The sequence below is a fragment of the Channa argus genome, chromosome 1 (genome assembly GCF_033026475.1).
Source record: "Channa argus isolate prfri chromosome 1, Channa argus male v1.0, whole genome shotgun sequence".
NCBI lineage: Eukaryota > Metazoa > Chordata > Actinopteri > Anabantiformes > Channidae > Channa > Channa argus.
The window spans coordinates 36,812,071-36,837,589 of NC_090197.1; the positions used below are offsets into that span (position 1 = coordinate 36,812,071).

The 25,519-nt window shown below is 37.6% G+C and overlaps 2 protein-coding genes across 2 annotated transcripts; one reads left to right on the top strand and one right to left on the bottom strand.

Moving 5' to 3' along the window:
- Positions 1-35: 35 nt before the first annotated feature.
- Positions 36-8,275, bottom strand: dis3 (DIS3 exosome endoribonuclease and 3'-5' exoribonuclease). Its single transcript, XM_067517460.1, has 21 exons — positions 7,625-8,275; positions 7,107-7,264; positions 6,691-6,887; positions 6,438-6,511; positions 6,120-6,287; positions 5,743-5,907; positions 5,477-5,590; positions 4,911-5,048; positions 4,579-4,725; positions 4,069-4,185; positions 3,868-3,969; positions 3,632-3,696; positions 3,307-3,391; positions 3,047-3,174; positions 2,639-2,725; positions 2,360-2,516; positions 1,415-1,629; positions 1,135-1,303; positions 878-1,036; positions 657-779; positions 36-497 (listed from the first exon to the last, which is right to left on the bottom strand). The coding sequence occupies exons 1-21, from the start codon at positions 7,841-7,843 to the stop codon at positions 429-431; spliced, it is 2,856 nt and encodes a 951-aa protein (XP_067373561.1). The 5' UTR covers positions 7,844-8,275; the 3' UTR covers positions 36-428.
- A 171-nt stretch (positions 8,276-8,446) lies between these two features.
- On the top strand, positions 8,447-25,482 carry pibf1 (progesterone immunomodulatory binding factor 1). Its single transcript, XM_067517471.1, has 18 exons — positions 8,447-9,081; positions 9,262-9,362; positions 9,719-9,917; positions 10,020-10,139; positions 11,444-11,577; positions 12,060-12,168; positions 12,260-12,379; positions 12,485-12,546; positions 12,744-12,869; positions 13,388-13,486; positions 16,961-17,126; positions 18,962-19,112; positions 19,305-19,395; positions 19,875-19,977; positions 22,305-22,435; positions 23,671-23,755; positions 25,014-25,193; positions 25,400-25,482. The coding sequence occupies exons 1-18, from the start codon at positions 8,815-8,817 to the stop codon at positions 25,451-25,453; spliced, it is 2,298 nt and encodes a 765-aa protein (XP_067373572.1). The 5' UTR covers positions 8,447-8,814; the 3' UTR covers positions 25,454-25,482.
- The last annotated feature ends 37 nt before the right edge of the window (positions 25,483-25,519 follow it).

Below are 25,519 nucleotides of genomic sequence, written 5' to 3' on the forward strand. Positions count from 1 at the left end.
ATTATGAACAAGTTCTTTAGAGATGCAAACAAACCTGCAGATCAGAATGACTTCTGTCATTTATTTGAACCACTTTCTGTACCTGTACTTAAACTGTTACAGATTAAGACGGGTGCAAGAAATCACAGAATCAAACAGCCTAATAAAACATTACATAATCAAGTAAAACTATACTATTCTGTTGATATGTTACACTGCATTTATACTTGCTCTTCTCCCTGTACCAACAAGTTTTCAAAAGGAAAAAAATAAGAATAAGAGGGTTGCACATTGGAGGTGGGAGCAATGCAGCATCAGTGTGGTAGAGTAATAAAATGAGTACTTTAAAAATGCATTAAAGAGTCCCAACTGATACTTTCAAAGACTTGTACAGTTTGATCTGGAAGATCAGCTGGTGGTGTGGTTGAGTTACTGCATTGTTTTCTGTGTCATCTGTCCAGTTTTGGTTTCTTGGCCTGTGGCTCAGTGTCTGGAGCTGGAACACTCACACCAGGGATCTAAAATAAAAGCAATGGACATGCACAAAATACAGTACTGAAGCAAATATATAAAATGCTATTTGAACTTGTTAACTCATTAAATGCTTTAGTTGATGAGAAGAAAAAGGCTTTAAGGCTAAAATAAAGAACCCCATGTCCACTTCTGTCAGTCCTTACCACAGGATCAATCAGAGACATGCGGATCTTCTGGTGCTGAATATTGGAGTCGTCTAGGCTGATGGTGACCTTCACCTTGTCAAATATGTGGAAGGTATGCTGCTCTACCCTCAGAGTGGGACCCTAGATTCAAGCGGAAGAGATGTTTAAAACGATTTTATGTACTATCAGAGAACAATTAAATTACTAAAAAAAGACAAACTAATGACTTGTGTTTATACCTCTTCATCAAAAACAAGGCTTGGACCGGTTTTGTCTTTGGGGTCGAAGAAGACTGTTCCCTCCAAGCCAAACTTTGGGATGAGTACAATGATTGCATTCTTCCTTACAAACAGAACAAATCCCTCCTCATTCAGTATGCCTCGGTTCTTGAAGAACAACTGGAAAAAGAACATTTGTATTAAAGGCTTGAACTGGCAGTAAAATGTGAAAAACCAACCACTGATTAAATCACACCATTGGGTCCATTTGTGTTTACCTGTGTGTGGAAGGCTACAGATGCCCTTTGGGCATACTGAGCCATTTTATGTCTGTAGTTTAGGTTGTTGCAGAGGACTGACTGCTTATGTTTGTCCATCAAATCTGGGTAGGTGCTGTCTGCCCCTATGGCCACTGCCAGCAGGCGGTGTACTATAATATCGGCATATCTGTGCAGGAGAGCAGATGAACAGACTGGTGTGGTAGTTTGCTAACTGTGCACATGTTTTGTTACAAATGCCTGACTCAACAAATCTAGTTCAGAATATCTGTGTTTGTACCTCCTAATAGGTGATGTGAAGTGCGTATAAATAGGTGAAGCAAGACCATAATGGTGGAAATCGTTGTCCATGCCAGAACAAAAATAGACAGCCTGCATCATGCAGCGAGTGGCCAATATGCGCAGGAGCGTGTTAAAGTATGGGAAGCCATCCACTCTGGCCACGTCAAGGGAGTCAGCCAGTGCCTTGGCTGAATCTGTGTGAATCTCCACATCCTGACAAGAGATAGAAGTAAAGAAGTTGACGTTAACATATATTTATAACAGAAATCATAACCATGGTTAGGTTTATGTGCAGTGAGTACAACTTTACCATTAGGGATGTTTTTTTTGTTTACTGCAGTGATTTATTATCCAATCTCAAGTTCTTAAGACAGAGGGCATCATATGATGTACGGTATATTACAGTTTGTAAAGCCCGAGGCAAATCTTTAGTTTTATATACTTTGGTAAATAAAAGAAAAATATTGGATTTTACATATTAAACCTCATTTATAAACTATACTTTACAACATTTACAGTTTTCTAGTTACTAGAAATCTATACTGATTCTATTGATGCTATTCCTTACAAAAAAAAAAAAAAAAAACAACAACAAAATAACAAGAGAGGTCTCAGAAGACTTACAGTGCAACCAAGTATAAGTTGGAAAGGGGTAAAAAGCAATCTTAAATTTTAGGTATTCATTAGTTCAAAGTTAGAAATACTGTCTGCAAAAAAAGATAATTGACTACTATTTGGCTACTGCCTCTAGCAAAGATAACTTCAAAGTCACAATGCAGAAAGCTCAATGAGGTTTAAAAAAAGCTCATGGAGAAAAGTACATGCACCCAGGAGATGGTTAACATATCTTTTTATATAAGTCCATTATAATCAATGAGATAGAAACAAGCATACAACTTGAAAACCAAAGCAAATTTCTGCATTACCATTTTTCTCTACTTGCCTTGGACTTTCCTGCCTTGAGTAAGATGTCGTAGTTAGATGGAGGTGGTGCTGGATGCTTCCTCAAAAGAGCACACTCTGAAAATTCATCATAAATCTTCTGAGCAACTGAAATGTTGGCCAGCAACATGAACTCCTCTACCATGGAGTTGGTCTCCCTAGTAAGAGACATGAATTTATCATGAAACACACAAAAAACAAAAGCAAATTAAAAATGTAGGTTTTGAATATTGTTTAAAAAAAGTTATTCTACACAATGCTCTGTGCAGAAGTCACGTACATGAGTTCTTTGGTCTGCAGGTCAATGGGGTCGTGGGTTTCACTGTCTATGTGGAAACGGACCTCTAATGAGGACAGTGTCAACGCCCTAAAGATTCCATTTGCAAGACATGAAAACAAGTAGACATGTAAGTGATACAAATAAATAGTTAAAAATCTAGAGGTTATAGAAAGGAAGGTCAACTAAACTCTGTATTCTCGATTCTTATATCTGATCTCCAAATTGCTTTTCCAAATTCTTACTACTGGTATTTTAAGTTGTTGGTATAACTTGGTTGAATGCATGTTGCTTGATTTTGACAACAAATGAAAAAGCACAAGCATTTTCTGGCAACACCATTAAATGAACCAAACTATACATATTGTATTTCTATTACTTCTATTATAATCACTATTCCTTGGACCTCACCCATTCTCTATCCTCCGTCTCTTGAGGATTTTGGCTAGTTTGTTGAGACCCCGTAGGCTGTTGGTGATATCATCATTTTTGACGGTGTCATCTATTCTCATCTGGGCCTCAGCATAGGTCAGAGAAGCCTGAACCAGATCAAACAAAAGTTGAACACAGGAAATAACTATAGCAAGACAATATTCCATGGCAATCGCAATTTAAAATAGCTTAATATAAATGTATGTCTGTGGTTTTATGTCTGCATATTGCTGCTATACCTTGGAGTTAATGACACTTTTTGTAAACCTTGTTTTCAGAATTTCAGCATTGTGGTTCATCTCCCAGATACATGAAAATGCCAGCCTTGTAAAACAAATTAAAATAAAAAAATCAGAAACAAACATTTCCAGAATATTTATAGATACAAATCGTTGGTATTTGGTTGGCATTTTGTTTCAGATGGCATTAATGCATTAAAATGAAGTACACTGGATTGAACCATCTATACACTGTAACCCTCTAAGAAAAGCTGGAGCATTAACAAACATCAACTTTGATTACTGTGCAAAAGAAAGTGTGTGTGCGCACATCTTCAGCACTCACCTCTCCACATTTGAGCGTAAAGAACAGAGGTTGGAGCTAAGCAGCTCAGGAACCATGTCTATCCTCTGTTGAGACAACATCACAAATAAATAACATTTGTGAAATATATATAAATCACCAGGCTTAAGGAGATAAGAGACACAGTTTTGTTTGTGGAAATCTTTACACACAGCAAATTAATCCTAGTATAATTGATCAATAATAAAACTTGACCAGGTGCATCCATGTCTCCTCACCTTGCCGCACAAATACACAGTGGTGCCGCGGCTGGCTGCCTCTTTGTCCAGAGCATTGCCAGGTCTGATGAAGTGACTGACATCAGCAATGTGGACTCCCACCTATATCAAACAAATCACATACAGAGAATTGTGAAAAAAAACAAACAAAAAAAAAAGACACGCGAAAATAACTTTGTGTGTTTGTGTAGTATATAGTACCTCAAGGTTTCCATTTTCCAATTCTCTGCAGTGCAGGGCGTCATCTATGTCTGTACATCCTGGAGGATCCACACTGCACACTGTCAGATGCCTCAGGTCCTCCCGTCTCACCATGTCCTATACACATTAGACGGACTTACACTCACTGGTCACCTAATTAGGTACACCTGTACAATCTAATGCATTCCAATATCACCATGAATTCTACTTTTACAACTTGACTGTCAGAAACTTAATAATTCTACTCTGTTTATTATCAACGTCATAGTTGGTGGCAGAGTCGTACTAGAGTGCAATATAAGAAGAAGAACAATAGAACCATTTTGTAATATAATGCACTCCAGTACGACTCCACTACCCACTATGAATATATTGGATTTTACATATTAAACCAAAGTTGTATATATGTATACATAGGTATTTTTAAAACAAAGGCTGACAGTCTCACTTGTAAGTACTCAACAAATTAGTGACTAAAATATTTCTCCGTTTAACAACTGCAGACCTTACCTCTGGTGTGATGGCCCATGGCATCTTGGGCAAGAAACTGAGCACAGCCTGAGAGAAGTCCTGGTGAGGGACATCATGCTCCAGTAGCAGAACCTCCTCCTCTGTATCCTTCTCCCCTGCAATGCCCAGGCTACGCACAAAGTGACCCTGGCAAAAAAGAAAGAAATTTACATACTTAGTGTTTTTGGCATATTTTTACTTGGAATGAAAGGTGGTTTCATAAAAAATTAGACAATATTAACAATTACATTTCTTGTTAAACTAGGGCATGTGGAATTAACCACAGGATATCCAAGTTAGGTTAGAATTTGACTGTCTGAGGTTTAACTCACATTTGGATATCTGGAGTCTTTGGGCCAGCCATCAATGGCCACCATGATTCTCTGGCCTGCCAGTGTGGATGACTGACGTGTCTCTATGCGAATGCGTGGAACACGTCGGTCTGCTGGGGTAAAAAGGTGACGAGTGGACTGAACAAAAAAAAGACAATGAAAAAGGAATGGTCAGACCTGAGGGTAGAGGCAAGAAAGTACTAGACAGTTTATACATTTTGTTTGGATTTGTAGATAGACAGAATATACAGCTCCACAGTCAGTACATTTTCCATACTGCAACATACAGATAAACAGTATAAAATATTTGGAATACATTACTTATGTTATTTGAATGCACACACTCAGGTATGTTAACCTATAAAAACTGTAAATTAGAAAGTTCCACTATGGCAAAAACAAGGCCATCCCAAGTCCTGTATTTCTAACCAAATGGCAGTCATATAAAGCAATTATTAAGAGGATGATTCATTTAAGCAAACTATTTTAAAGGACAGCTTCAAAGCTGTAAAGCCAGCCAAAATAAACAGTAGGGCAAATTGCATTTTGGAGGAGTCTACACTTACTTCTTTAATCTGAGAGACATTGAGCATGCCACAGAATGGCCTCCAGTTCCTTTTGATGATTCCCACCACTTTACCTGTGGGTTTTCTGGCTGCTTCAGTTGCCAATATACTCAACTGCTCACACATACCAGAAGACACAGATCATTAAGAAGCTACAGCAAGAAAGAACAGCAAAGCATTTTTGTAGCACAGCTGGATCCCCTTTTACTATAAGCAGAGACAATGCTGGTCTAATTACTGTTCTTGTGAATCACATATCAACTCACTGCTTTCTCCTCCTCTTCTTCTTCAACATTGTCGTCTTTTGCTGTGCCTTCATCCTGCAGCACGAGTGAACAAGGGGCCACCCACTGATTTCGTGGCAAAAGCTCAACTGCAACCACATCCTGGTGCACTGCTCTGTTGAGGTTCTGAAGACCCTGGATGAGAACCTGCAGCAAGCCATTGAAAAAGAAGAGAGATTTTGAAATGCAGCACTTTTGTATTTTTTTAAGTCAATTAAGTTGTCATCATTTATCTAACATAAAACATACATCTCATCAGAAAGTGACAAATTTTCCCACTAACTCTCATCCATACAGTCCAAATTTTGTAGTAATGCAGACCCTTAAACACACTGACAAACAAATGTACACACACATACCTCAGTGCTGTCTTCTCCCTCTCCCTGGACGAAGACTGTAGCCTCCAGATAGTTGTCCCTGCTGGCCCTAAAGGTCCCCTGGAGGAATGAGCCATTCTTAATACCTGCTTGGATTCTGGACAGAGGGAGGTGCTCTGGGAATAACACCTTACTGCTGGTCGTCTCATTCTGAGGGAAGAAGGAGAAAAGAGAGCAAATGATGGCCTATAGCGTTTGGCCACAAGAAAACTCATCTAAGTTGCATACACACAGTCTCATTTTGCCTAAAACTGGAAACAAAATGACTAAATTTAATAGATCAAAAATGTGTTTGTTTACCCTGTCATCATTGGATAAAGCCAGACGATCCACAAGCTCAGGATTTGCTATCAGACTCTTAATGTACTCTTCACCTGGAATATAATTGAACATATGATTGTGACAAAGAACTGAAACAACTCATGCAGTTTGAAAACAAATACAAAAGGCAGTGAAGTTACTGCTTGCTCAAAAATAAATGGTGGTTAAATCACTGATACTGCTAACCTTCTATCTGCTATTGAGCCATGTGGTATTTTCTTTCTCAACTTACATTTGTGCACCAGCAGACCACTTTCTTCTGCCTTCTGTTTATTCCCCAGGTCATTTGTGAGGAGAACCACCTTGAGTTCCTCTTGATTGGACTCAGATGCCTTTAGATGCTGGCTATACCATTTGGCTGCCACGCGGATTGCACGGTCATTACGGTCATTGGCACTCTCCCCTGGTTCACGCTCAATGAATGTGTCTCTGGAAGGTTAAAATGACAACAACTAATATTTAAAAATGTTATATATATATATTTGTGTGTAAGACAAAACATTTGTTTGTGCTATTAAAAAACAAATGTATATCATAAGGGATGAAGGAGATCATTGATGAGAGGAATAACAGTGAACATTTTTTTCAATGAATACTTATACATACTTTTACTGTCCAGTTGCAGTAAACAATGTGGCATTTCTGTACCTGTGGTGTTCATTGGTAAAAGTGTAAAAGTGTTTCTCCTTCTCGTGTATGATGTCCTTTAGTCGTTTATAGATCGGTGCACTGCGGTGCCGTACCTCCTGCAGCACAGTCTGAAGGATAATTACATTACGAATCACAGGATCTTCCAGCACATCAATCTATAGAACACAGGGAAATATGTGAAAAAACAAGAACAAAAAAAAAAGATTTAAAGAAAATGTTCTCATGACAATCAGTAGCAAATGATGAAACAATCACCTTTACTCAATTCTACATCAAAACAATGTGGTAATTTTCTATTAAAACAACATTGTTATTATCAAAAAGAAGTCAAAGACAAAGCAGAATCTACAACTGGGTGAAAATCAAGCTATATGCAAATTGAAATCATAAAGGCCACTGATTTTGAGTCCAGTCTGGAAAGTTACACGTAAAGATGTCGACTATAGATTATGGCAGATGGCTTGGTGGTTCATATATTATTATATTAGTTAAAAAAGCGCTACTATGGTATTTACCTGATGTAGCACCACATTCGTGTCAGGCAGCAGATAATGTGGATAAGAGCACAGGTTGCTCTCAATACACGCGTCTTTCTGCAGCACCGTGGACTCCTGTTTGCATTCAATACACGCTTCGCTTCCGCACCAAATATCATCTCTCAGATAATGCTCACGGACTATTTTCATCACCCCACCCGCCCGGGTCTTCTTAACGAAAGTTTTAGATTTCAACATGGTGACAATAAAACCCTCAATTTTTTTTGATTAAATATCGCCTTCTACCAGCGTTTGGTTCCTAGAAAACTGTTAGCTACCCATGTGTAAACTAACTTAGTGGGCCGAAATAAAAACTTCCCTGAGTTTACGGATGCGGATACTAACCATACCAGAGGCGATCCTTTAAAATTGTCAAATTTTCCTATATGCGTATCTCTATTTTGTCAAAATATATTACAAACTGTATGCATAAAACACAACAACAGTTTAGCTCTTTCATGTAAAGTATAATTAAGGACTGTGTTTCACTTTGGTTGGCCATCTAATTCTTGTTTAATAAAAACAACGCAAAAGAAGGCAGCGGAGGGCCCCAAACATAACGTGTTTAAATGTTATAGCGCCGCATATGTTTGGGCGAGGTACTGCATATTTTAACGCAATAACCACAGGCTGCATAAATAAAAAACTAACAACACAAAATGAAAATGTAAAAAACTATAATACCTCAACATATAATCTGCGGTTGTGACATATGATAACGCTAGATATTTGTAAAGCCGGTTGTTTTGCACGCCAATGCCCACAGTGGGCGCTGTAGCTGGCTACCTAAAGCCAGTCGTCCTGAAGTGGTGGCGGTTAGCAAGTGGCTCAAAGCGGGACTGTTGAAAATATAAACACTTCTGTTGTCAGCTTCTCGGCGTAGCGATACCGTATCGTATTTTGGTTGAGCTCTGGTTGTATGGTATTTGCTCGAAGTGTGACTTAATTTGCAACCATTACTCTATACTTTGCAACGCTAAGCATAATGCTGCTAGGTGGGAATATGTTTTTGCTTACCGACCATTCAAACTAGCCTAACGTTGCCGTTACAACACCGCGATGTCCGAGAATTTTGACTTTACTTTCTAATCAGTTAATCGCTGCTGGAGTGACATCTTACTTCACGTTAGTTATCCGAAAGAGGGGCTAATAAAAAAAAAAAACACGATATGCCTCCCAAGAAGCATCAGCCGAAGTCAACAACAGCCAACGTCTCCAGCTCGCTGGACCTGGAGTCGGAGGACATCAGCCTGGAGACAACCATTCCAACAACCGAGGACGTGTCTTCGTCCGACGAGCAGCGTTACGGCTCCCAGAAGCTGACCCGTCAGCTGATCGAGAGGAAGGAGCTGCTGCACAACGTCCAGCTGCTGAAAATCGAGCTCTCTCAGAAGAATCTTATTATAGACAACATGAAGGCTGACCATATGTCTAAGGTAAAAGAGGAGCGACACTACACAGTTAGGAGATGGAAAGATAGGATGTGTTTAGAAAAGATGGACAGTGTTTAATGTGGATGTGTGAATGTAACTTGTCCATAGCTTGTGCTTTTCCTCAACATCGAGAAAACGGAGTAAAAAACTGCAGCTTTGTGTTTCCTCTCCTGTGTGTTTCAGATCGAGGAGCTGGAGGACAGGCTAAATGATGCTTTACACCAAAAACAAGTGTTGGCCCTGAGACTGGACAGCCAGCTTAAAATTGCGCAGGAGGAGAACAAGTAAGAAAGGTGGAGGTGGCCACTGTCACACTGTAGGGAAAACTTTCACTAAACCTCGTGACTTATCTGTTCATCTGGACGGTCATTTGCAGTTATAGCTTATCTGTTAACAGTACCAAGAGCTTCTGATAGTATTATTTGATGCATAATAATTTAAATATCTGATGATCTAAAACAAAAACAATATATATGTACAAACTTGCTTAAATGCTAAATTTGATGATCTAAAAATTGCTGTATATTATTATTATAATTAATAAATAATACAAATTGTTGTTATGGTTATTGTTATACCTTTTACCTGTATCTTCTATGTAATAAATTGGACAGTACTAAAAAAAGACTGCCCTCTCTAGGAAGCAGCAGGCTCTACGTAAGCAAGAGATGGAAGCCATCCTGCTCAGGCAGCAGCAGTTAGAGGAGACCAACCGTCAGCTGTGTGAGAAAGCTGGAGAGCTGCGCCGGTCTCTCAGGGATCTGGAAATCTCCCAGGACAGGTACCAGGACCTTCGTGACCTCCCCGAGGACAAACTTTCCATACAGGAATATGTATCTGTAAGTGTGGGGAAGCTTTACCTTAAAACAGAGCAACACAATGATAAAGTCCAGCAGCTGTCAGGGCATATGATGATTTTTATTTTCCTGCTGTGTGTTTAGCTGCGTTTTTATGAGGTGGTGACTCCACTCCGGGCTCAGCTGGCTGAGCTTAATGTAAAGAGAGGAAGCATGAGTGAAGAGCTGGATACTCACAGAGCCCAGATGAAGGCTTTGATGGAGGTACCATATACATGTTGAATTCTATCATAATTAATTGATTTATGGATTTAACATTTTTTTGATTATTTCTTCAGCACTTGCTATTATGTTCTTTTTCTTTAAAAAAAAAAACACTCAAGACAAAAAAATGTTACAAATCCACCAGCAGTGTCAATCATTAATGCAAACAGTGGTGCTTATTGCTGTAAGTAATATGAAAACGTTTGTTCATCCCTGGGATATTAAAAACGTCAGTATATCAGTGTCTTTATCTTCATGGCCCTTCTATCAGGGCCTCTTTTGTATAGATATTAAATACAGAGCTCATAGTCATAACCGTGCAACCAGGTTATGAGACAGTTTGTTACATTTTCTTGTACTAAGTCTGATTTGGGATGACTGGTTTCTCATATGTACTTTATTACTGGAATGAGCTGCAACACACTTGAATTTTAGAGAAAGCCATCAGTCTGAGTGGATTTAAAGCTCTATTAGCTTATGCAGATAATATGCATGATATATAATAAATTTGAATGTTGTTCTCCCTTGGAAAAGATATAGATCCAAATAAATGTCCAGAATAAATACAGTAAATCTTGAAAAACACTCCCTTGGGCTTTGAGTAATTTCATTAGAAGGGCAGATTTTAAAAATAGAGGGTCACACGTTTCAATTACCTTTAAGATAAATGTGATAATGGAAAAAAAGACACAAATTCAATAAATGTTATCTGTTAATGCTAGACATTTTAGTTAAACCATCCTTGATATGGACAGGCTCTCACCCTGTGGTCTAGAATGAGTTGTGTGATTTCACTAAAAAAGCCTCCAGTCAGCAGTCACCCTGTAGACATAAATCACATGTTTATTAGATAATGGTCAAAAATTGGCAAAAAACAACTTATGTCACTGACACACAGCTAGTGGTACAATTCCACAAGCTTTTCTTAACAAATATGAATATAAGTGAACATTGTTTGAATGCAACAGATTATTTAGACATTTTTGTTACCAGGAGCATGCCTTTGCTGTGTGTTTTTTTTTTCCCACTTGAAAATGAATAACAATGTGAAGTGTGTGAATAATCTTGAATAACATCCAGCAGCATTTTGATTTTGATTTTGCTACCAGAAAGTGGTAATAATGTATGACCCAAAATGCTTATGGAAATGTTCATGACAGGGATTCTGCCTGAATTTCTGAAAAAAGTGTACTTAATATCATAATATAACAAAATATAAAATATTCTAACACATTCTCCAAACCAGACAATTTATATAAATTATATACATTAAATATAAATTATATATATCTGTGTACCCACAGAGCTATGAGGAGGAGCGTCGCCTGCGTACTGAGCTGGAGTTGAGGAGTCAGAGACTGACTCTGGAGCTGGCTGATACCAAACAGCAGATCCAAGAAGGAGACTATCGTCGAGACACATACCCAAACATCAAACGGTGTGTTTTGTGTGGCGAATAACCGCTGACTTATCAGTAGACCTGCTCATTTGAAGAGGAGAGCCATCAAATGAGCCTGCAAGCTTTGAGTCTGTTGAATGCTACGGGACAGTTTTCAACTGTGTCCTTTGAATAAGATGAAATGCGACATCCAGGATTCTATTGATTTAACAGCAACCTGCTGCACTGTGTGCTTAAAAAAAGTACTTTTACCACATGTATATCCTTTGAGATATGAAGATGATGACTGTTAGCTATCAGATTTCTATCCAAATGCCTATGATTTTAATTTAAGAGGGAGAGTGTATGTTTTTGTGGAAATGATATGTATGATTACTTTAGTGCTATTTCATGGTTTACTGAACAGCCCTTGACAAAGTGCTATACTGTACGCCAGTGAATTCTAGTGTCTCTATATACTTGAAATTTTAGGTATGTAAGTTTGAAATTCAGATATACATGTATCCTGTTTTGGTTTGCAGTCAGCGTGACAACTTTGAAGCAGAACTAAAAGAGCTGAAGAGGAGATTTGAGACGCTAGATTTGAGTCACACTGCAATTACCAGAGAAAGAGACACCCTCAGCAAAGAGGTACTACACACACTCGCTCATATATTGTTTTCATAACATTAATTAAAATTTTTGTGTATACAGGATGTTTTTTTCTCTTCTTGCCCTCCAGATGGCAACCTTGCAGCAGTCAGTCACACTTCTGCAGAAAGACAAGGAGTACTTACACAGGCAAAACATGGAGCTCAGTGTCCGTTGTGCACATGAAGAAGACCGCTTGGAGAGGCTGCAGGTCCATACAGTTGATCAGCATTGATAATCATCCAAAACAAAAGGCTTCAGGATAAGGAAAGAATAACCTTATAAATTCTCACTTATTGTTTTTTTTGTGCCTCAGGTACAATTAGAAGACACCAAAAAGGCGAGAGAAGATGCCTTTGAAAAATATGTAGCATCCAGGTGAGGCTCTGCTGTTTTAAATCAGTCCCCAGTATTTTTGGTATTTCATGCCACAAATATTAGTGTGACAATAAATATCACTGAAATTTAAACCTAGGTGGCTTCATCTACTTGTTAAAATTACCTGATGTGACCACTGTCAAGAAAATGCTGTTTCATTCCTGGATTCATATTTTTCTTTCCCTTTTCTGCTACAGAGACCACTACAAGTCAGAGTATGAGAACAAGTTGAGGGAGGATTTGGAAAACATCAGGCTGAAAACCAGTCAGGAGATAGATAACCTGCAGAGAACTTCCAGGGAGATGTATGAGAGAGAAAACAGGTGTGAGTCTTTTTTATATAGCTCCGAACACACTTCTGTTTGCTGATAAGAACAAATATGATGTTATGCATTTTGGTAAATTGCCATATGCATTATTTTCAGATAATATGTCAACACTGTTGTTTGTCTAGGAATAGAACTTCCTGATTATCAGTCTCAATAATCAACTGCAGGTGTAGCCTGTAACACTGCTTTAAGTGATTCTGTGCTGTTATGCATCTTATGTTTTATATATATATATATATATATATATATATATATATATATATATATATATATATGTTTTTTTTTTTTGTTTTTGTTTTTTTTTATTTATTCCAGGACATAATTCATAATTATGGATTGGGAAAATACAGTGCAGCCTAATTCAATTACAAATATTGTATATATTAATGAGAGGGACAAGCTATCAACATCAGAAAGAAGGAAATTCATTTCTGTTATAGAAAGCAAAACAACATGATGATTCATATGTAGAGGTGTTGGGGCATTTGTTTACTGTGTGGGTTTTTAACCAGGAACTTGCGTGAGGCCAGAGACAATGCAGTCCTGGAGAAGGACAGAGCACTGGCTGCAGAGAGAGACATTCAGTCCAGATATGACCAGCTGCTGGAACAGTAAGTTTTACGATTTGTCAAAGTAACACAGTTTACATCATACTGAGATTATGTAATGTGTTAAACTACATATAACAATGTCAGCCAGGTAGCTCATTATTCTTTATTTCTAAAGCTAGAAATGTCAGTGAAATTCTGACCTGCAAGGTATTTAGTAACCAAAGCTGTCAGGTAAGTGGAATAAAAAGTTAAATATCTTCTATTTGAAATATAGTGGAGTAGAAGTACAGAGGTACATAAAATGGGAATCTTCAAAGTAAAGTAGTAAAGTAAAATATCTCAAAGCTGGTTTTACTAATTTGTTTTGATATATTGTCCTGGTATCATCCTCCTCATCATCGTGTAGTGGTTAATGCTGCTGCCTTGCAACTAGAAGCTCCCTGGTTCGAACCCTTGACCAGCAGCCTTTCTGTGTGGGTGCTAAATGGTAAACTACATCATGTTTTGAGCCATTTAGCAAAGCGTTATCATTTTGTGTGTGGGAGGTGGCCAAGGCCAAACATTGATAAAACAAATATCATTGGTTTGCTTTGCTATTAAGTAATTTCTAAATTTGTGTATTATGACACAAGCCGGATGACATAAGTTTATGCTTAGCTTAAATTTCTCAGTTTTTGTCTGAAACCTGTGAGCTTGTTCTGATGCTGAAGCCAGCGTCAGTATCTCATTAGCACATGTTATGGGTGTGGCAGGACTTTGGTGGCTGTGTTTGCTAACAATCACATGAACACTTTGCTTAACGCAAAGCCTAGGATGTCACATGGAAGTCAAAGTTGAACTACAAAGTTGAACTAGGAGTTCTTGGAGTACTTGGAGTTCAATTTGAATGCAAAGTGAGAGACAGGATACTGTGCAGTACCAAAGACAATTTATTGTGTATGTAATACACATTGCTTCAGCTGTCACCTATGATTTTGAATAACGTCTGTAGGCTTACTTTTTTACTTGTTTAATTTTTAATTTTTATTAACAGCTTTTGCAATGAGAGAGAAAACCCAAACATCTGCTTTTAATTAACTGTTTTAGTCGCTTCCACTGTTATTATTGATTTGTGTCCAAGTGGCTGATTAGGCTGTATTTCTGCTCCGGGCAACAATGACCATATCACTGTAGCCTGAAATAGTGTCTCTGGGTTATGGCCTTGTACAAAGTTTCAAATCTTGCATTGAAATTTCAACAGCTAATTTGTAGGGCTGCTACACATAGACACATACGTGTGCTCACACACACACACACACACACACACACACACAGAGTTTAAGCTGGTATGAGCCCCCTTTTTTTCTGCTTTATATTTGTCCAAATACATGTCTGTCTTATATGATCAGATAATTTATATTTTATAATTTTGATTTTGTATTTGCAACTGATTTATCTAGTAACACACACTTTGGAAGGAAGGAATCGTATAGATCAATCTTTTGTCACAGCTTGCATTTAATTTACATTCACACTCAGTTGGAAGCTTATTAGATAGACCTAGCTCAAGCTATGGCAGTCTTTGACAACAATTATGTAACACATTCTCCCTTTATGAAGGTGAGAATGTTCAGTATATGCTGAAGCCATTTTATTAAGGTGTTGGTTCAGTTGTGTGATCATGGAGGATGTATTATAGCTTCTGATTCCTCTGAATTGTTTTGTTTTATATTGACAAACTCACACATCTACTACAGTTTTCTAAAACAGCTTAAACAAAAACTGAACTTAATCACCTTTGCTTACAGAGGTTTCACTGTAAATATGTTTAATTGCCTATTTCAATACTTATTAATTTAAACTTTATTTTACAATGTTATGTCTGCAACAGACATAGTTGCTCACATGCACAGCAGCAGCAGTAGTTGTGTCCCTGCCCTTGGTTACTACTGGATGCCGGTCATTTCCTAGGATCCAAACCACCAGCTGTTGGTGTTTCCATACACACTCACACACACTTCACTCTCCTGCACTCTTTCTCTCTCTCTGCTGCGCTCACATTTTCTCTCTGTGTCGCATCGCAAGCCAGCAACGACAGATGCTAGCCACAAGCCCTTAACCCCTAACCCCAGGCATGCCCCTATATTTGGTGCAAAGAATGAGGCGGACAAGCTTCAAATGGCGTCAGATGATTGTAGCATAGAGAGTCGACTTGAATCTCAGCGATCTATTTCAGAATGCCTGTTACAGTGATCTGCGACGAGTATTTCCATTTTCACTTTTTGTAGATCTAAACTTGTAATGAAATGTCTTTAGGGAGCCCTCAAGTGTAAATATAGCCATTAAAATCAGCATCTGAAAGGACAGAGAAACAGTTGACTGCACTCCTCTGTTAAAGTTACATTTGTTAGTAACATTTTTCTTTTTTTGCATTTAGACTACAGCCACCTTTTATAAAAGAAGGCATAAAATGTCGACCATGTGCACATGTCTATCATTGTGAGCACTCAGCCCTATGCTCTATGAATGATGAAATCCTATCGGGTCAGCTGTAATCGAGAGTTATTAATATTTTCAAACCAACCACCATGGCTTGATAGAGTCTCTGTGTGAAAGCTCATGTGCTGCTGGAGAAAGTGGCTTGAAAACCTATGTTTGTTTGTGTTTTACTTTTAGTAAAGCAGAAAATTATAGTTTTAATATTTCATAATAATCGAACAACACAAAGCAGTAATGTAATATTGTCTTAAATTACTCTTTCAAATTTAACAGAACCCTAATGATTCAAAAATTCAAATAAATAAGCTAAAAGATAAATCTACTATTAAAAAAAAATCAACTGCCAATGTTCGTATTGTGTTTGCAATTTTGTACTTTCTGTGCATATGCAACGGTTAGATCATTATATACTGATGTTATTAACTGTCCTCCTGTTGTTGGTGAGCTTGCCAGTTCATTTACATGCATTTATGGGATGAGACTTTGACGTTGTGTGTACCTGTAATTAATAATTACGTCATCTAAAAAACGAAACCGTAGAATACGTTCTGTCTCTGTGTTTCTCATTTTATAATTACTTCACAAGTACTAACACCTTTCTCTAGCTGCCAACTGGAGTTGTGAAGGATCAAACAATACCAAAAATTGCTGCAAGCGCCACTGAGGAGTACTCTGTAACCAAAAGATTCAAGACTTGGCTTTCCTGCTGGGTGACTTAGGGTAATGCTGTAAATGCCAAACTATTCGGTGCCACTATAAACCTCAAAAGTCAAACAACATAAAATTGTTCATTGTGCAAGGCACATCAAATAATAAATTCCTTGCCAATTAAATAAAAAAAGTATTGTTATTGTACATGATATTACATCTATATGAAGGATGACATTGCAGCTTTAGTTTGAAACCACTAGGCATGCTGAGCTCAACAACTAGCCCAGAACTGACTTTACCCTATGTATTATTCAGACATGTTCACATGATATGTCTGCACCCAAAACATGAAATCTGACTTTTTAGCATACCTACTAACACTTGCGTGTGTCTCCACCTATGCAGGTTTCGTCAGCTCCAGCTGGGTATTGACACCCGGGTAGCAGAACTGTCCAACCAGGCCAAGCTCCACTCTTTCGAAGCCGAGCGCGCTCAGATGGTGAAGGACGAGACGGCCAATGCCCTGGCCCAATGCCAAGTTGAGTGTGAGAAACAGCAAAAGAAACTGGAGGTACTCAAAAGAAGCAAAGGCTTTGCTTGTTGCGCTACAGGGATATACACTGTTACATGTCAGTCATAGTTTTATAGATTTATTCTTTGTTTGGCTCTTGTCATGATTCGAGTTTAAACAGTTAGTGCTTTGTTTGCTGTTCAAAAGGCTTCATAATGTAACAGGTAGATGGCTAAATACTAGATATTTAACAATAAACAAATACTTGTGAAATATACTAATAACAACAACATGTTAACTAATAACATGTCCCGTGATCAGCATTTTCCGTTGCAATCTTAAATATAAACGAAAAACGTGGTTTCTAGTTGGACATATAGAATAGAGTGTTGCGAGACTAATGGACTGTTCTAGTGTGTTTGGAAAAAAATACAGCAGGAAAGATTGCACAGTAATTTATTAGACATAGTGATATGAAATTTGTGTATAGCGGTGTAATAGTGTTCCTGATGCTCTTCTGTTGTCTACATGCAGTTGTTAGCTCTATACTGAGGCATATGTTGCTACTCTCAACATAAAGGTTGTGTATGAAAAGACATTTGTATGGTTGATTATAGTCACTTATTCTTTTAAGCAGTTTTATTCTGCAGAGAATAATTCATCCAACTACTTTAAACACTCACTCTTTCTTTTTAAACACAAGTACGGATGTCGAGAAGCTTTAATAAATGTCTAAGGGTTATACACTTTTTACTTTACTTAAGTAAATGGCCTGTGTTATTCAGTGTTTTTTGTTATTGTCAACAAATCCCATAAAGAGACTAACACTAACAATGAATTATCTACTCACTGTAATGTCTGCAAAGACAGAACCTGATTCTGGCTTGTTCATCTCTGCAATAGAACAAGACCCTTTTATACAGTCTCTGGAATAGATTTCTGCAAAATATAGTCAAGTAAAAAGTGATGGGTCTTTGCTTTTAAGAAGAAACTTTTCCCAGTGCAGTTGTTTTCACTGACATCTTTTTAAAAAGTTTTTTAACAATGGCCTCTGTTGGTGAACAATGGCGATGTTGCTCTGGAACACACATAAGTTAAAATCAGGTTTTGATTTCACAGTTGGAGCCGCTAGATGAAATTCATTATAGGTTTTACTATATCTTTTAGGTTTGGTAATCATAAAAAAATATATTAAAAAAATGGATCACCAACCTTAGTATTAAAGTTGCTTACTTGTCACAAATATCACATTTATTCATATGAGCAAAATACATAATTCATGCTTAAATCCATAGTACATAGATTTTTGTTCCTCAGCAATCAGTCCTTATATGTGGCTCTGCCAGCTCCATCCTATCTCTGTTCGATGTAGCATACCCATTTATATGATAAGTTTATTGGAGAGATTGATCTCGATGTCTGGATGCACTGAGCTGAAGTCCACATCTTCACCTACTGTAGCTACTTTGGAGCTCTTCCATGCTTGCCAGAGGGGAAAAAACAAGATATAATAATGCTCTGCACATAATCTTGGATGAATGCTCTTTTTAAAACACTGTTTAGGAATTGACACTGGAGATTGTAGTGCAGCTTTGGTTTTCTTCTAGTTCTTCATACAGTGAGATTTAAAGCCATTTTGGGGAAAGAGTCACATAAGCATTTGTAAAAGGTTTTTTTTATCGTAATAAAAATACATCACAAGTCTGAAGATATTAACCCATTATCCAGCTTTTCCACATATTGAATATGAAAGGTATATTTTGAAGCAGTTAATATATTGATCTTGCATTTTAGAAAACAAAGTTGAAAGTTCTGTCACATGCTCTCTTTCTCCCAACTTTCATCCCCTTCTTCCATTCTTATTTTCACTCCTCACCTCTCTTCCTGTTTTTTAGCTTCTTACTCAGGAGTTCTACAGGCTGCAGACATCCTCAGAAAAGCGCGTGGCAGAGCTGCAAGCTCAGAATGCCCAGCAGGTGTCTCAACTTGAGACATACGAAAAGCTTGAGCAAGAATTGGACCATATCACCATGCAGGCAGCTGAAAGTAAGAACACAGCATTAGGACATTCCCATAAAAATTCCTATATAAACAGACTTTGATACCCATTCGACAACTAGTGTGGAGGTCCAATCAAGGGCTGTGTAAGAGTGAATCAACCGGATGTTTAGGGCTATGGAAGCATGATTCAATCCTAAGATCATGTATATACAGCATTTTTTTTCTATTTGTTGCCAGTTGAGAATGAAGAGGAAGCAGAGAGAGTTTTGTTCTCGTATGGGTATGGAGCCAATGTTCCCACAACAGCCAAAAGAAGACTAAAACAGAGGTAATATATTGAAGGATAGGACATGTTGCCAAACATCTCACTACCCAAAATTCCGATCAGTATTTTGTGTATTTTAAATTTTACAGTCTGCTTTTCCTACCAAATTGCATTGCAAAAAAACCTAAACATTTTAAATTTATATCAGCTTGCATTCTTTGGCTTAGTTTTTTTTTTTTTTGGTGAATTGTAACCCTTCAAACCGACCTTTAAGAGGCTTTAAAGGATATGTTTATTCTAGATCTTAAGCTTCATTATTATTTGTATTTATTATTTGTATGTACTTTCTAAAAATAGTATAAAAACACTTGCTCTTCATTCCACATAAAGTCTTAGATTTGAAGTATGCATGTGCAGCCAAAAACCAAAATTGATTCCAACTGTTACAGCATTAGGAGAAAGAACTGGAAATACACACTAGTGTAAACTTGTTGGTGTTGTTTTGGAATTTCTATAATTTTGTTTGTGTGGCTTTTGGGTAGTGTACACCTGGCCCGTAGGGTGCTGCAGCTTGAGAGACAGAATACGTCGCTGAGGAGAGAGTTGGAGAAGCACAAGTCACAGACAGGACAGATATCTGAAGAGGTAACAAGCATACAGACATACACAGCATAGAGGTCTGTGCCTATCTAGGGAATATTGTTAATGGGTCAAAGTTTCTTTTAATGTTAAAACAGAACCATGCACTTGTTTTTTTTCCCACCATCACAAATATCCAATAGCAACACAGACTATGGTTGTTTCACAGCATCTATTGAAGTGATAATGATTTATTTTAACTGGCCGTTACCTCTCTGGGATGATATGAGAGTCATTATCACAGAGACAACCTCATGGCTCTTCGTCTGCTTACATTAATCTTCTTACATCACTGCATTACAATCGGTGAAAGTCAACTACGAAAGCACATCTAATGATCTCAAAGACAGCCTGTACAGGCATTACATCAAACCACATTGAAGGTGGTCTTTCTCTCTAAAAATGACCAAAGAAGAACACCTAATTGAGCAGAGTTGGTTGCCACATACATTAAAACACAGGACTCAGTGATGACTGTGGTCCCTGACGTTTGTCACAGTTTAACTATGATTCTGCAAAATTTGTTAGTCTACTTTGAAGGCGTTTTCAGGAAAATGATGGGTTGTTTGAGAAAAGACAACAGACGCTGCAGACCTTACATGAGATTAGCAAGAAGTTCTAGTCTTAGTATCTGTCACATTTGTTGACACAGTGGAAAAGCATGAATACGATGCTCTTTGCTCTCCCAACAATCATTGAGTCTTTTGTTGTGTTTGGCACACCATGTGCATATGTGTGCAACACTCAATAATATAGTTGTGGGTGTGTGCATTTTGCCTGTGGTTAGACGACTGTGAAAGCACGTGTCTACTACTTGTGTTGTGATGCTGCAAAACATCTAATAAGGTTTGAAATGATGAGAACGACAGCTTTGGCAGCCAGTGTACTTGCTTGGTGTTCAGTTCTCACTACAGTATAATCTCAGCCAGTGAAGCTGGTTCAAGCGAGAATAGAAAGAATGGGCAGATTTGAGACTAAATAAACCTGCCATTTAACTGTCAACTGTGAGTGACTGGCATTCCATGATTCATCAAGTATGAAAGGGTGAAAAATTACTCTTTATATTCACTAGAAAAGGCAAGGGTGTTAACCACTTAACCACCCACACACAGATGACCTGACTAACTATTGTCTTTACCCTCCCACCCAGTTGTGCTCACTACTTACTGGCTGTAAAAATTGTTTAATGTTTAACACCTACAGTTTATCTATGGTTTCACGGATTTTAAACATAATACTTGCTGACTGAAAATTATTACTGTATATTATGTATAGTACATGCAGGCTTTTATAGGAATATCTTAAAAACCCTAACAAAGTTATTTCATGACCGTGAATTAACGAAAAGAGATTTTTAAGATTACTACAGTTTACTGTATGTCTTCAGCTCTAATTTACTAGAATTTAAAAAAAGGATATTACATAAACATACCTTCCTAAGAAAAGATATTTATGGACTCTAAAACCAACCCTAAAGACCTCGAAGATAGGTAAATGTTGTGGGTGTTGCTTAAGCAGTCATTTATAAACTTGACGACATTGGCCTTTTTAAAAAAAAAAAATAATAATGTTAACAACATGTGACATCAGCCTTATAGAGGAAATATTCCTTGATTCCTTAATGTTAGAACCATATTCAGAATATTGATCATCGTAGTGACTGTAATTCAGCTGTTGTTGTTGCACCATACATGACTTTTCCGTTTGTTGTGAAGTTTAGTGGTGTAAACCACAAGTTTCATAATGATGCAATCTTGCATCAGTCATTATAGCCATGATTTAATATTTATTACTATGTCACAAATAATGCATTTTAAATAATATATTTTACACAATTATATTCTTACAAACTCACATATACAAACAAAATATAATGTTTCAATATTATTGAGCTCCACTGTTCACTAGAAAGGGCTGTTTAAGTACAGAATAAAGAACCAACTTTGAGACAAATGAAGTGCTTACAGTCACAGAAGTAACTCATTAACTTGTTAAATGGAACAAAAAATATATAGTATGTCTTTTTTTTGTTCGTTCTTCCAAACCTATGACTTGTTTCTGACCAGAGAATATACTTTATCTGCTTTTTTTCTCAGAGCACCAATTTGCATTTTTTGGTGCTTGTTGAATGGAATGGAAATTCGTTGACTAGGATCATTGGTTATTTTTCTTCAGTCATTACATTTCATGTACGACATGTGAAAATGTAGACCTGACCCTGAGGTGAACTACAAACAGAACCCAACAGAACCCAAGCTAACCCCAGCATTTTGTAGATAAAGCAATTCTTTCTACATTTACTTAAGTATACATATATGTGTGATGTTCTTCAGTTGTTTGCAGCCAACCAGCTGTTACGACAGACGCAGCAGCCCTATAGCTACCTGATTGAGACAGTAAGACAGAGGGATGTACAAATCAGCACACTGAAGGAACTCATCACCTCGCTCGAGGACGATGTCAGGTACATGTGTAGGAACACACATTCACAACAACTGACATTTTTTAATTGAATGCCATTAGGCATACTTTCTTTTTTTGCCAAACTATTAATTTGAGTTGTTACATTTTGTATCTTGGAATTTACTTGTGATGGCAACAGGTCATACCTCCCTACCCTTGAGCAGCTTCTGCTTTGTCCCTGTCCCCCTTTGTTTTCTGTTCCTCTCACATGTTGTTCATTCTGTCTTTGTCCAAACCAGTATGCCGGCATTAGGACATCTGTTGTGTTTCACATCAACACACCTACAGCTGCCTGCCACTAAACCAAATGTTCTTAGACCCCCTCTGTATTTTAACCTGAGAAATATGCAAACTGGTTTTCTCTCACTGCTCACTACCACTGAGAACTCCCCTGGGGCAAGCACAAGAGTAGAAAAATCCTTTTTAAATGCCCTCAAGCATCTCAAACCTCCCCATCCAACAAGTTTTCCTGTGTCACTACTGTGTTATCTGTTTAACAGCAGAGACAAAATTCTTGTTTTATTTATTATATGTGTTAACTGTTTTGTGATATTCAAGATTCATGCAGCTCAAATCAGCTGATATAAATGTCTTTGCAAAGCCAATCAATCCCAGCCTTTTTCCAAAAAGGTCTTTAGGCTTCCAAGCTGTACTGTGCAAGATATGCAAGATGATTTGTTTAAAAGCACCCCTATTACAAGCTCCTGCTTGTATGATTCACAGCCCTAGGAAAGAACACTGCAACAGTACTGTAAAAAGTTTGGACTTTTCTCACAAGGTATAATGCTTTTTTTCTTACAGGTTTTTAAAAAAGTAGTTGATTATTTAGTATATTTTAGAAATTGAAGGCTTACTTTTAATTCATTGTGTAGCTGTTCATAGTTTTATACCAGTGATTTATACTGTACTACTAAACTGCTACAACCCAGAGGGTCTTTCTTTCTATTCTTTTTTGGAAATCACACCTACAATAAGCACACAGTGAAGCAATCCTGCATCCTGAGTTGAACCTAACCTGACTTCACCCTGCTTATCAAAGGACATTTAGCTTTTACAGTGTACTGCATTAGAAATATCTTGACTTTAGAAATGCTAAAGCATCAGTGAGACAGAAAACTACGTAACTTCTTTAGCAATTTTTGCATGACCCGGTAATTAAACAGATTTTAATTTAATTTTAAATTAATAATTTAACTCAGCATCTTGTCTCTCTGCCTATATTTGGGTGTACCCCAGTTCTCTGAGAAAAGAAAGAACTGCACTGCAACAAGTGAAAGACAACATGGCGGCCGATCTGGAGCGTCTCCTCAACCATCGAGAGGTAAACATGTTAATGATGTTAGCTGTTTGTTAAATAAATTATTTGATGTTTTTCACTATGATGTTTTGTAGTATCTCATGTTATATTCTAGTGCAGAGGGCTGTTGTTTTAGAACTGGTTGATTGCAGCACACATTTCTGTTGAATATGAAGGTTTATTTAGACAGTCCTCCATGTTGTAGCGCATGCAGTGCTGTGCAGGTCAGAGTCCTGCTGTTGATGCCGTGACTGCTGAGGTGATATACAAATTGTCTATGGTCTGGTCTATTTTTCAAACTATAACAAAATAGAACATTTCCTATGACTCTAAAACATCGAAATTTGTTCTTCGTCTCTGTTACGATTTCTTACAATGACGAGGTGACATTAAGTGCTTTCTCATTTCCAACAAACACCTAAAATATGGTAACAGAAATGAAGGGAATTTGAAGAAAAGCTTCACATTAGAAGTTGGAAGCAATACGTTTACATTTTTGCTTAAAAATGTAAAGGGATTAACTGAGCGTAGAGTAGTTTGTGTTTAGTAAATTTATTGCAGCTTTGCTTTCTATAAAAAAATGTGCAGGCATTTGATATTCACAGCAGACAAGTTGGTACACAGTGTTGCGATGTGTGTTTCAAGATGGTGTGTGTGTTCTCATATGTATGTGCGCGTGGGAGTGTGTCTTCCCCCCCCACACACCAGCCGTTTGCTGTATGAACTATGTGCTCTGTCATAGACAGCTGTTCTTCTGCGTAGCTGTTTGAGATGCCACCATGGTGTGTGAGGGTTTGTGTGTGTGCGTCTGTGTATGTGTGTGTGTGACTGTGACATGCCAGGGCTCATGTCCTCAGGGTTGATAAATAGAACCGTGAAATGGTCTTGAGTCCTCCCCTCCGCCTTGCTGCCACCCCCGCAGACCCTTGAGCTTGTTGAGCCTAATACAAGTAATAAAAGATGTCCTATGGTTGGACTTGAAGTGGAGGCCCATGGTTCAGGAAAGAAATGTCCCCAGAATCAGCAATGGAAATTCTTAAAAACATTGCATTTTTAAAAGTTTTAAAATATATTATGCTGAAAGATACAAAATGTCATAAAGCTATATAAAACAGTAAATGGTCAACAGTAATTTTAATTATTTCTGTTGAAATTATGTTTTAGTCTAGATTTGTGACCTTTTCAACATTATACTCCCTGTTATTTCTCATAAATATTCCTGTTTAATTTTTTTTTAATACATTTTGACGTGCCTATTTTTGTGAACTACATTTTTCTTAAGGAGTTGGCGGTGATGAAGCAGGTCCTCATCAGCATGCAGTCCAGACAAGGAGACGCTCTAAACCTCTTGGAAACAGATAAAGCTGCAATAAGGACCTCTGGTGCAGGAAAACACCATCTCAAACGTATCAACAGGACCATAGAAGAAGAGTCGCCGAACAAACCCAAACCCACTGTGTTTGTAAGTGTCTGACTTGGCAACACCCTTGAATGAATCACAGCAACTTAACCTGCCTGAACAGTTCATACAAAGGAGCAAGGAGAAATGATAAATTGTTATATGTAATTTGATTTCATTGTAGCTTTTTTTTAGTCAATTGCGTAACTTAAATTAAACTTAAATTACTTCTCTGATAATAATTTTTTCTTTGTCTTTTTCATTTGCAGACCAAGAAAGATGTTCCTGATTGGTACCAAAAGGTGAAGCAGAAACCAAAATGAACATTTAGGGTATTATTGGTGCTATTAATTGTAACTCAGGGCTATATACCGTTCCTATGATTTATC